The sequence below is a fragment of the Bubalus bubalis genome, chromosome 8 (genome assembly GCF_019923935.1).
Source record: "Bubalus bubalis isolate 160015118507 breed Murrah chromosome 8, NDDB_SH_1, whole genome shotgun sequence".
NCBI classification, from domain to species: Eukaryota; Metazoa; Chordata; class Mammalia; order Artiodactyla; family Bovidae; genus Bubalus; species Bubalus bubalis.
In genome coordinates this window covers 30,211,971-30,225,721 of record NC_059164.1, presented here as the reverse complement: position 1 = coordinate 30,225,721, position 13,751 = coordinate 30,211,971, and the positions used below count along the sequence as shown (strand labels likewise).

The following is a 13,751-nucleotide window of genomic DNA, read 5'->3' as shown; positions in this document are numbered from 1 at the left end:
GAATGATAGATACCCATCTAAATTATTATTATTATGATTCATAACTTTTATATACTAAGTATTTTATATGCATCATTATTAAATAATAAAATTTAAATAACCAAAACCCTCTACTGCTTTTAGGACGCAACTTAAAACATCAAAAGATATGACTGACTCCTCCCCTCCCCACTCCTCCTTTTTGCTGATATGCTTTGTGGTTCCACTCGTGGTTCATCCACACTTTTCATGTTTGAAAAACAAGGTCTGACTTCTGGAGGTCTGGCTGAGCATCTGGTCCATGCTCCCAATCACCCACATACTATACCTATCACTCATTAAAAATTCAAGGGAAATCATATATACTGAAAATCTGTATGTGCTATGCTTTTCTTTTAGTTTCCTCATTAGGTAAGAAAATAGAAACAGAAAAACAAGCTAACCAACTTAACCCAAACAACAAACTAGAGTGCAGCAGACTAAGATGTGGCCCAAGTTCCATCTTACTACTTGTACCGTGATGCTAGTTTCTAACAACAGCACACTGGGGGACAAGCCAGCCCCACCTCATAGCCCTAAAAGTCTCTCTTGAAAATGCACACACAGCAGCCAAGACAGTGGGTTGAACACTGAATGTACTTTCTTTCCCTTGCCAAATCGTATGGAAAAAATGGAAAGATATATGTTTAGAGAAGCAACATTTCTTTAAGGGTGGGAGGGATAAATAAGGAGGTTGGGATTATCAATAGAACAGGAAAGACTAGAGACCCCTTCAAGAAAATCAGAGATACCAAGGGAACATTTCATGCAAAGATGGGCACAATAAAGGGCAGAAATGGTATGGACCTAACAGAAGCAGAAGATATTAAGAAGAGGTGGCAAGAATACACAGAAGAACTGTACAAAAAAGATCTTCATGACCCAGATAATCACAATGGTGTGATCACTCACCTAGACCCAGACATCCTGGAATATGAAGTGAAATGGGCCTTAGGAAGCATTCTAGTGGAGGTGACGGAATTCCAGTTGAGCTATTTCAAATCCTAAAAGATGAGGCTGTGAAAGTCCTGTATTCAATATGCCAGCAAATTAGGAAAACTCAGCAGTGGCCACAGGACTGGAAAAGGTCAGTTGTCATTCCAATCCCAAAGAAAGGCAATGCCAAAGAATGCTCAAACTACCGCACAATTGCACTCATGTCACACGCTAGTCAAGTAATGCTCAAAATTCTCCAAGCCAGGCTCAACAATACGTGAACCATGAACTTCCAGATGTTCTAGCTGGTTTTAGAAAAGGCAGAGGAACCAGAGATCAAATTGCCAACATCCATTGGATTACTGAAAAAGCAAGAGAGTTCCAGAAAAACATCTATTTCTGCTTTACTGACTATGCCAAAGCCTTTGACTGTGTGGATCACAATATACTGTGGAAAATTCTGAAAGAGATGGGAATACCAGACCACCTGACCTGCCTCTTGAGAAACCTGTATACAGGTCAGGAAGCAACAGTTAGAACTGGACATGGAACAACAGACTGGTTCCAAATAGGAAAAGGAGTATGTCAAAGCTGTAAATTGTCATCCTGCTTATTTAACTTATATGCAGTGTACATCATGAGAAAACACTGGGCTTGATGAAGATCAAGCTGGAATAAAAATGGCCGGGAGAAATACAATAACCCCAGATATGCATATGCTACCACCCTTATGGCAGAAAGTGAAGAAAAACTAAAGAGCCTCTTCATGAAAGTGAAAGAGGAGAGTAAAAAAGTTGGCTTAAAACTCAACATGCAGAAAACTAAGATCATGGCATCTGGTCCCATCACTGCATGGCAAATAGATGGGGAACAGTTGAAACAGAGGCAGACTTTATTTTGTGGGCTCCAAAATCAGTGCAGATGTTGACTGCATCCATGAAATTAAAAGACACTTACTCCTTGGAAGGACATTTATGACCAACCTCGACAGCATATTAAAAAGCAGAGACATTACTTTGCCAACAAAGGTCCATCTAGTCAAGGCTATGGTTTTCCAGTAGTTATGTATAGATGTCAGAGTTGGGCTATAAAAAAAGCTGAGTGCCAAAGAAATGATGCTTTTGAGCTGTTGGAGAAGACTCTTGAGAGTCCCTTGGACTGAAAGGAGATCCAATCAGTCCATCCTAAAGGAGATCAGTCCTGAGGGTTCATTGGAAGGACTGATGTTGAAGCTGAAACTCCAATACTTTGGCCACCTGATGTGAAGAGTTGACTCATTTGAAAAGACCCTGATGCTGGGAAAGATTGAAGATGGGAGGAGAAGGGGATGACAGAGGATGAGATGGTTGGATGGCATAACCAACTCAATGGACATGAGTTTGGGTAAACTTCGGGAGTTGGTGATGGACAGGGAGGCCTGGTGTGCTGCAGTCCATGGGGTTGCAGAGTCAGACACGACTGAGTGACTGATCTGATCTGAACTTCCACCTCTACTGTTGCTGGCTTAGTTTAGGCTCATACTAGGTCTCAACTGGACTATTGCAATTGTTTGCTAATTGGATGGACCCTGGTTCTCGGTCCATGTGCCTTTAACCAATACTCCATACTGCCAATGTGCCCTTTCAAAAAACATAAATCTGATTGCATTATTCTTAGCATGCTAAGAGTCTGCACTAGCTTTCCCACTGACTTCTGCTCATGATTCTCAAGTGAACCTATTGAAACTCCAGATGTGTTACTCCACGAAGACAAGGTCCCTTGGTTAAAAACCATGGTTGTTGTCAACTAGCATTATGGACAGGAATGCGCCCCTTCAATGTGCTTGGGGGAAAAGCATTGTAACCAGGAAAAAGGCCAACCTGTGGGTCATCTGTGGGTACCTAAGGATACCCACCTTCTGGGGCCTGACAATCCAGTCCCACCTTTCTCAGTCCATATACCTTTTCCCCCAAAATGGGGCTCTTCACATATTTGAATATTAATCACAGTTCCCCGAAGCTGTTGGGCCGATTAGTATGTTTTAGTACTTGGTATTAGTCTTCTCGGAGAAGGCAATGGCACCCCACTCCAGTACTCTTGCCTGGAAAATCCCATGGGCAGAGGAGCCTGGCAGGCTGCAGTCCATGGGGTCGCGAAGAGTCAGACATGACTGAGCGACTTCACTTTCACTTTTCACTTTCATGCATTGGAGAAGGAAATGACAACCCACTCCAGTATTCTTGCCTGGAGAATCCCATGGGCGGAGGAGCCTGGTAGGCTGCTGTCTATGGGGTCACATAGAGTCGGACAGGACTGAAGCGACTTAGCAGCAGCATTAGTCTTCTCATTCCAGAATTCTCTTCTCCCATTTGTCTAACAAATGCCCACTGACCATTTAAGATTCACACTAAATGTAAATGTAACACAAAGTCTTTCCAAGTCTCCACCACGGAGCAGATGATCCTCTATCGTGTATACTTCCGTCATCATACCCATGGCATGTATGACTTGTGCTGTGTATAGGTCTGACTTCCCCCTCAGGAAATGCAGCTTCCTTAAGGACAGGGTCTGTACCTTGTGTTCTCAATCACTGGCCACCAGTACAGGGCCTGCCTCTGGCAGTTCTCAGAGAAGCCTTATTCAGGACTGACACAATTTGCAAGGACTCAGATTCTCTGAATAACAAAACTCTAAAAACATCTAAAGAAAACTGGAGGTCCACAAAATTACCTTCATAAGAGCAGTTGTTGCCACTCTTATGAAAGAGTTTAGGAGTTAGAAGTGTTACAGTAACAACTGCATGCAATAAACTCCATTTATTATATTCTTAGAGATCATTTAAAATTTTCTTCAACTTTTAAAAACAGCTACAATGACATGATCAATTCTATAAAGCCTAATCAGTTCAGATCAGTTACTCAGTCTTTTCCGACTCTTGGCGACCTCATGGACTGCAGCACACCAGGCCTCCCTGTCCATCACCAACTCCGGAAGTTTACTCAAACTCATGTCCATTGAGTCGGTGATGCCATCCAACCACCTCATCCTCTGTCGTCCCCTTCTCCTCCCTCCTTCAATCTTTCCCAGCATCAGGGTCTTTTCAAATGAGTCAACTCTTCACATCAGGTGGCCAAAGTATTGGTTTCAGCTTCAGCATCAGCTTCCAATGAACCCTCAGGACTGATCTCCTTTAGGATGGACTGGTTGGATCTCCTTTCAGTCCAAGGGACTCTCAAGAGTCTTTTCCAACACTACAGTTCAAAAGCATCAATTCTTTGGCACTCAGGTTTCTTTATAGCCCCAACTCTCACATCCATACATGACTACTGGAAAAACCATAGCCTTAACTAGACAGACCCTTTTTGGCAAAGTCATGTCTCTGCTTTTTAATATGCAGTCTAGGTTGGTCATAACTTTTCTTAGAGAGCACATATTCAGGAAAGATTATTAATTTGGAATAAACTGTCCTGGTGTGATATTTTGTGATAAAGAATTTGATGCTGTATATAAAACAACTTGTTTCTGAAATACAAATAAAAAAATACTCTGGGATTCTTTTACTTAACTATATTCATACTGAGAAAAAATCAGGACTCAAATTTATCAGTTTTTGGATGTTTTAGATTATTAATATATACACACATATATAGGAACTTTCCTGGTGGGTCAGTGGGTAAGACTCATGCTTCCAATGCAGGAGGCCTGAGTTCCATCCCTGGTCAGGGAACTAGGTCCCACATGATACAGCTAAGAGTTCGCATTCTACAACTAAAGATCCTGACTGCTGAAACTAAAAGATCCCACATCTCACCTGCTACAACAAGGTCAGAGTTTCCATGTGCCGTAACTAGACTGAGTACAGCCAAATACATAAACATTAAAACATATATATATATATAAAGAGAGAAAGACAGAATTTTTTACACCTAAATTGTGTCACCAAAGGTTCAAGTTAAAGCTAAGAGAATATGTATTTCACTGACAAAAATTCTGTGTCTTCATAATAGAGTCAGAACCTTAATAACAAGGATTACAGTTTAGTGACATCCAAGATTTTGCACTGTATTTTTAACACATCAGATACGGCCACAATTTTATTTATGTCAGAGCTGCAGTTTGTCAAATGTCTTATTAGACTCTTCTAAATGCATTTCTGGGTAAAATTTGGTTTATTAAACAATTATAAGTTGTCACTCACTGTAAATGGATTTAATTGGTGAATTGTATAATAAATACTAATCAGTTAGAGACTTTTTACAAAATAGAAGTTAGTCACCCTTAAGCAGACCTATTTTCATTTTAAATTGACAGGAATAATCCAGTGATGAAAAGAGAGAAAATACACCTTTGAGGCAGAGAGTGGGTGCCAAAGAAGAAAAGTGTTGGGAAAATTCTGAAATTACACCTCTGTGAAGAAAAACAACAAAAAAGAGAAGGAAATTCAGTGGAATAAGCCATGGTAATGTTGGTTTCTTGAGGGAAGAGGCACAGAGAGCTTTGGACATGCCACAATCTCCAGTGAGCCCACCCAGGTTCAGTTAGAGACAGAACTACTGGATCTGACCTTTTACACAATTACAGAGTGACATGCCTGCTGGGTAATGGTTCCCTGTCCCTGGAAGGATGTGATGGAGAGATGGCGTTTGGGGCAGCAGCAGCACTTGGAACATCATGCAGGTCTCAGCAAGAGTGTGCCAAGTCTACCACTGCTGCTGGTATGGGATGTTCTTAGGGATCCACTAGTGAATTCTTTTTTGTCCTAATGGTTTATATATATCTATATATATTTTTTTTTTTTTAACATATACGAAAAAAGAAAACTAGCACAGTAAACACATGATTTTGTACATGCTATGACTTGGGGTGAGGCTGAGTTTCAAAAAAAAAAAAAGTGGACTTAAAATAGGTTTTTAAAAATATTAAATAAACTCAAAATGGATTACAGACCTGAATGTAAGGCCAGACAGTTTAAAACTCTTAGAGGAAAGGAAACTCTCTGGCACAAATTGCAGCAGTATCTTTTTTGACCCATCTTCTGGAGTAATTCAAGTAAAAACAAAAATAAACAAATGGGACCTAATTAAACTTAAAAGTTTCTGCACAGCAAAGGAAACTATAAACAAGACCAAAAGATAACCCTTAGAATGGGAGAAAATATTTGCAAATGAAACAACTGACAAATGATTAATCTCCAAAATAAACAAAAAGCTCATGTAGCTCAATATAAAAAACAAACAACCCAATCAACAAATGGACAGAATACTTAAATAGACATCTCTCTCAGGAAAACATATAGATGGCCAACAAATACATGAAAAGATACTCAACATCACCAATCATTAGACAAATGCAAATCAAAACTACAATAAGGTATCTCCTCACACAGGTCAGAATGGCCATCAAAAAAAAAAAAAAAGAAAAATATACAAATAATAATGCTAGAGAGTATGTGGAGGAAAAGCAACCCTCTGGTACTATTGGTAGGAATGTAAATTGATACAGTCACTATAGATGATAGTATGGAGGTTCCTTAAAAAACTAAAAACAGAATTATCATATCACTCAGCAATCCCATTATTGGGCATATACCCTGAGAAAAGTATAATTGCAAAGACACATACAATTCAATGTTCACTGCAGCATTATCCACAATGCCAGGACATGGAAGCAATCTAAATGTCCATCAACAGAGGAATGGATAAAGATGCAGAGCTGTGGATGGACCTAGAGACTGGTGTAAAGAATGAAGTAAGTCAGAAAGATAAAAACAAATATTGTATATTAATGCATATATGTGGAATCTAGAAAAATGGTATAGATGATTTTATTTGCAAAACAGAAATAGAGAAACAGACGTAGAGAACAAACATGGATACCATGGGGGTGGGGTGAAATAAACTGAGAGATTGGTATTGACATATATACACTATTGATACTATGTATAAAATAGATAATAGCCTACTGTATACCTCAGGGAACTCTACTCAGTGCTCTGTGGTGACCTAAATTGGAGGAAAATCCAAAAAAAGAGGGGATATATGTATACATAAAAGCTAACTCACTTTGCTGTACATTAGAAACTAACACTAAATTAATAAAACGTAAAAATATTAAAAAAATAAGGATACAAGTGATATGCATTTGAGGTAAATATATTAAAAATGTTTTCCAAAGTACTGAGGGTAGAAAAACACTAGTATGAAGTAATAAAGGAGCAAATACTCTCATATTTGTGACAATGCATTATTGGGGTCTATAAATCAGGAATTGGGTAACATGAATCTCAATCTACCAAAAAATAGCCTGAACATCTGGATCACGTCAAGTTTGCTTTGGTCTTGGAATGTAGGAGCCTTGGAACGGAAACTCAGAAATATCACCAAGAATATTTCAGCAGGACTTCCTTGGTGGTTCAGTGGTAAAGAATTCACCTGCCAATGCAGAAGCCATGGGTTCAATCCCTGGTCTAGGAGGATCAGACATGCCGCGTAGCAAGTAAGCCTGCGTGCCACAACTATTGAGTCTATGATCGGAGCCCAGGACCTGCAGCTACTGAGCCCACACACCTGAGAGTCCACGCTCCACAAAAAGAGAAGGTACCTCAACGAGAAGCCCGCGCACCCCAACTAGAGAGCTGCCCCTGCTCACTGCAACTGGAGAAAAGCCCACACAGCAACAAAGACTCAGCACAGCCATAAATAAATAAATACAATTATCACAAAAGAATATTTCAATATATTACATTTCATTAGGAGGCCATGAAATAGAAGCTGATGATCAAACTCATGTGTAGTGCAAAACACACGTCAAAAATTATCTTTAAGATTATTTTTAATAATAAAATTATTATTCAATAATACTTACTTTCCCTTTTTAATTGTGTTCCTACCAAGCAATGGACCAAGGACTGGATCTATTGTTTCCTCAAGGTTTTCAATTAAGATGACGTCTCCAAAGGCCAAAGCAGTTTCAATGTCATTCAAAAACCTTAAAATTTAGTCAGAATCAAGAAAAAATGTAAATAAGCACAGGGAAAGTATTCAAAATTATTTATGCTCAATTATATTTAGTTTCGGAGAAGGCAATGGCACCCCACTCCAGTACTCTTGCTTGGAAACTCCCATGGATGGAGGAGCCTGTTAGGCTGCAGTCCATGGGGTCGCTAAGAGTCGGACACGACTGAGTGACTTCACTTTCACTTTTCACTTTCATGCATTGGAGAAGGAAATGGCAACCCACTCCAGTGTTCTTGCCTGGAGAATCCCAGGGACGGGGGTGCCTCGTGGGATGCTGTCTATGGGGTCGCACAGAGTCGGACATGACTGAAGTGACTTAGCATAGCATATATTTAGTTTAATGTAAATATTTTAAATGGGATTTAGAGAAAACTGTTTTATAAAGTAGTATTTTCTTCAACTAAAATACATGGAAATTAAAGATTAGATTGAGATCAATTTCAGTTATATGTTCCAAAATGAAATTCAGTAGTGTGAACTAATAAGCCCATGTGTAAATTACTTTTGACGGTAATCACGGTAAAAATAAATAGAACCTACCCAAACACAAATCACTCCAGTATTCGTGCCTGGAGAATCCCATGGATGGAGGAGACTGGTGGGCTATAGCCCATGGGGTCGCAAAGAGTCGGACATGACTGAAGTGACTTAGCATGCACCCAAACATTATAAATTTAAATTATTTCAACAGGTCCTCTTTTGAAAAAAAATTCAAATTAAATGCTTTGTGGTTTTATCAAATTTTCATTTTTTTAAACGTTTAGATTCAGTCATGTAGAGAACTACCATTCAATTTCACTGCCACTCTCCAAAAATAGTCTTTTGCCTTCAAAAATAATTTCCTCCAAGTATTCAGATCAGCAAGGAGACCATTTATCTGCACAACTGCAGACATTCCTTATTTCATTTTACATGTCAAAAAATGATGGAGGGGTAAAATGAAGTATAAGTAAGTCTAAAATTACTTATTTGGCATTAACTGAAGACCAACTACAGACAGCTCTGTACTTATCAGAAAACACTGTCATGCCAACCGAGTGACAGAAAATCTCAGAGCAGATTCAGTTCTCAAAAGTGAGATGCAAAGCTTGAGTAAAAAAATTATCTTCAGGCACTCAACCTTGGGAACTGAGCTGTGTTAAAGCGCCATTGTAGGCAAAGTACATATTTAGCAATGTAACTGGAAACCTCATTAAGCCCACGGGGCAGTTGACAATTCTTGGGTTACCAAATGCCAAAGTCCTAAAGAAGGATCATAATGCATCATATTCCCATTCTTGGCCATAGGAAAATTTTCCTTTCACATGCAGTGCGTGTTCTAACCTTCCAACAAACTTCTTCAGGTAAGTGATGCACGCCATCCAAGGTGAACACCTTTTCCACAGAGATCCTTTATGTGAGTAGGCAGACAAACAAGTTGTACCAAATTATCACATTCCAAAGTGGCAGAGAGGTCTAAGAAATGCCAGGACTTGGTAAAAAAGAAACCCACTTCCAGCAGCTGAACAGAGAACTGACCCTTCCGATTTCACATACCCTTTCTGGCCCAAGTGTGTGACTTTCAGGTCAGTCCCATACTTGTTCTTGATCCACTTAATCCCTTGCTGCTGGGGGTCGATCAGCAGGGGCCAGCGCTCACAGTGCGTCAGGATGGCAGCGTTCTCTGTGGACATTCTGTCACTGGGCAGTCCCTCGTTATTCCAGGTGGCGGTGGTGGCATCGTCCGTCAACATGGCAATCACGTCCAGGCCTTCAGTTATTGGGATGGAGACCTTGAGAATCAGAGACAGGCAATCAACTACCAGAGTAGCAGAGCACGACAGGCAAGAAAACAATAGACCAAAGCCAAGATAACACATACGAGTTCTCCTATAACTCTCAAAAGCCAAATAATACAAAATACAACTCAACCCAGTAAGTCTAGGGTTTATCTCTCAGAATTCTGTCAACTGCAGCATTCAACATCTGGTTTGCTACTGCAGCGATCTGGCTTCAAGTGAAAGGGACTTCACCCTCTACACACGCCTACAGCAACCCAAACAAGGTGAGTGAAATTTAGACTCCAGGAAGTATTGCAGGACAACAGAAATGTATTCACCCAACGGAGTAATCACCCCACATCAGCAATACTAAAATGCACTCTTTTGCTCAGGCATTTCGTCTTTTTCTATAGATCAGCACTACAGAGAGATGACTTCTCTGTCTGGGATGGCTTCACGGAATGTATTCAGTCCACTGGCACTCCATCAGCCTGTGGTTGCCCAGCAACCTTGACTCCGCCTCTCCTCTGAGACGGAATTGTCTCCACTGTGACAGTGAAAAAAGTAAAAGTGTTAGCTGCTCAGTCGTGTTTGATTCTTTTTGACCCCATGGACTGTAGCCCTGCTCTGTCCATGGAATTCTCCAGGCAAGAATACTGGAGTGGGCAGCCATTTCCTTCTCCAGGGGATCTTCCTGATCCAGGGATCAAACCTGGGCCTCTTGCACTGCAGGTAGATTCTTTACCATCTGAGCCACAAGGTGGAGCATTGAAAAGTAGGGAGTTGCTGGTGGGAGGGATAAATTAGGGGTTCAGGGCAAAAGAGATAAGCAACAGGGATTTCCTGTATAATCTAGGATATAATATTCAATATCTTATAATAACCTACAGAAAATCATCTGATAAAATACAAATACATAACTGAATCACTTTGCTGTATACCTTAAACTAACACAATATTGTAAATCAACTATGCTTCAATAAAAAAAGAACAAAAAAGGAAGTGGGAAGTTGTCTCCTTTAAAAGAGAGAGAAAGGAGGAAAAATCTGTTTTAAAGGATCAGTTCTTTACAAAATGGACTCAATTTGAAAAAAACAAGCAAGATTGTAGAACAGAATTTATGAAGGAATTTGTTTGCTTGGTCATCAATCACCCAACATTTACTAAGCACCTCCTACATATATCTGGAGACTCCACGGTCAGCGAGATGAGTAAAGAGCTAGTCCCCTGGCTGGGTCCGGGGGCCAACAGGGAAACACGGCTCCACAAGACAGAGCAGTAAGAGCCCGACCTGGCTGAAGCAGCCAGGGGAGGCTGGAACAGCGGTAGAGGTGTCTGACTTCTTGGTTGCCCACAGAGCTTCAGCAAACAGAATGCTGGAAGAATTCCCACAGTGAAGCTGGGATGCAATGTGAGGTTAGTACAGGAAAGGTTCGCATAAAATGCCTATTGTTCTTGACAATGTTATCTTATAAATATATCAAAATCTCTCTCCTAGTACCAGGAACAACAAACCTTGATATCTGATTCCACACACAGGTTCCTTAAAGACACAAGCATTCTCCTGTTAGCAAGAGCTCAGTGGCTTTTATTTCTTGCCTTCTAATTAATATAAACAATTTGAAACAACTGGAGGCTTAAGATAATGTTAATTTTTGAAGCATTAAGGAGTAACAGAAGGTACACATACAGATCTTGTATCTGAATTCAATAGTTTGCATTGTTTGAGTACCTACTGCGTACATAGCACAGTGCAGGGGATGAAAGCGAGTCTCCCTTTTTTAATGGCCACTTTAACCTACTGGGTTGGCCATAAAGTTCATTTGAGTTTTTCTAAGATGTTACCAAAAAACCTGAAGGAAATTTTTGGCCAATCCAATAGCAGGCAAAACAAAGCAGGTAACTCACACTAAAGAATATCATAAATACTATAAAATACTTCGAGACTTAAAATTTTAGAAACAAAGTTTAGGATATTTGCTTTATAGTATTATGTTCAAATAGACAGGTATTTGTATGACTACACAGAAATTTTTTTCATCAAAAAAAAATCTAATAGTTACAATATGGTTATCACTTTCACAGTAAGTTTTAACCTAAGTTTACACTGGGGAAAATAAACCTCAATTCATATATATCTTTTTAATCCACTCTTCTTTGCAGAATTCCTTGAAGGAGTATGCAGAAAAGAATATTAGTTCAGAAACCAAGGGCAAAGAGGGAGTCCAAAGTCAGCCTAGCAAGTCAGTATCTAATTGCTTCATTAAATAGTGCAACATGCTGTCAGTCAAGATGGAGCTTAAAAAAAGAGGAGGAGGAAAGAGGCTCCCTTCTTAAGAAGCTTTTACTAGAGAGAAGCAGGCTGGAAGGAAGCACACACCCTGAGCCAAACTAGACTAACCCTAACACCAAATACAAATCAGAATCCTCTGGGAACTGATCCCAGGGCATATTTCAAAGGATAAAAGGGAACTTCCTGATGAGGTAAGACTCCCAGTTAACAGAACAAGTGATATTTGTAAGGTTTTAAGTGTTTACAAAATTTACTCATATACATCTGCTCTGTTCCTTGCCTCACTTAACTCTTACAGGAGTTCTGCAAAGTAGGTCTCTCCCTCCCTCTTTTTTGCTTAGGACACTGAGACTTGGTTGACTCCATGTATAGTAATTCCATGTATTTGTCTGTCTATAAACTGTGAGGTCAGAGTAATGAGTGGAGTGCAAATGCCTCCTTGAACTTGGCCATGCCTTCATTTGTCTGCCCAGCAGATGATGGCTTTGGATGGAAACAATTTTGGGTAACAATTTTATTTGTACCCTCAAGGTCACATATGCCCACTGTCCCTGTCCTTTTCACTTACAACCCCTTGCCATCCTCTAAACTCATGGCCCCATTGCAGCACTTCCTGACAACTCTTCCCACAGCTCTTGTGATCTCCTAGTCTTATTTGGGTCAAACTCTCTTGCTTTCTCCCTCTACCTGCTTTTCTCAACCCAAACTCAGCTCTTTCCTAGGACATAGCCTCTCAACCCCAGGCTGTATATTAGAATCACACGAGAGCTTTGAAAGCTGCCAATACCACCCCATCTCTAATGATTCAACTTCAACTGGCATCAGTATGTTTTAAAAGTTCACTCCCACATGATTTAAATATGAAGCTGGAGTCCAAGAATCACTGCCCTAGGGTCTCATTTTCCTTGAGGGCTTTCTCAAGTAGATTTTCCATTTTCTTAGTATTCCTATTACTGAAAAAGCATATAGGGGTAACAGTGGTCACTCTTCTTACTCCCCTGCACATCATTCCAAGACCCCACAGCTCTTCTATCCTTAAGTAAAAAGCAACATATTTGAGGCTCATGGAGTCCAGCCATACACTCCTTTATGTATCCTCCTCATCTGAAAGCCTTAGTTATTGGTCCTTCCCACTTTCCAAGTTTGGCTGCCAATCTGTGACTACCTCAGTGCTGGCAGACATGTCGAATCCACTCTCCAGCCTTGATACCCTTCACGCGAAAACTCTGCATTTCCTTTCCACTCCAGCATTCTGGGGGAAGAGGCAGGGGGAGAGGAAGATGCCAGAACCAGCTGTGACAATCACACGACACCTCATCCCTCGCCTCCCTTGCACATCCTCCACACTCAAAAATGCTGATATGTTTTGGCAGGGTACTATACTATCTCCTTTTTTAAATTAAGTAAATTTTTCTTTTTTGGCCAAGTCACACAGCATGTGGAATCTTGGTTCCCTGTCTAGGGACTGAACCTATGCCCCCTGCAGTGGAAACTCGGTGTCTTAACCACTGGGCCACCAGGGAAGTCTGCCTATCGCCTTCTTCAGATGAGAGATGCTGTTCCAGACCTTGTAATAATCTGAAATTATTTCAGTATTGAAACCTAACTTTTAATACCCAATTCTTTAACCATGATTATCTATACCTCTTCTCAAACCTCTGGATACAATATTTGCTCTTATCAACAGTATTAAGACATCAGGTCCTTTATCCACCATGTATTTTTCATTGTGGCAAAATAACTGTATTA

The 13,751-nt window shown here is 40.2% G+C and overlaps 1 protein-coding gene across 3 annotated transcripts in view; it reads right to left on the bottom strand.

The window, feature by feature from the left end:
* The window catches only part of DNAH11 (dynein axonemal heavy chain 11), a 375,791-nt gene that overhangs the window by 78,040 nt on the left and 284,000 nt on the right, over nt 1-13,751 (bottom strand). For all 3 annotated transcript variants that reach the window (XM_044946526.2, XM_044946527.2, XR_006552702.2), the window contains exons 64-65: nt 9,486-9,721; nt 7,798-7,920 (exon numbers count right to left, since the gene is read on the bottom strand). In XM_044946526.2, coding sequence (XP_044802461.2) covers nt 7,798-7,920; nt 9,486-9,721 — 359 coding nt within the window. The remainder of the gene's footprint in view (nt 1-7,797; nt 7,921-9,485; nt 9,722-13,751) is intronic.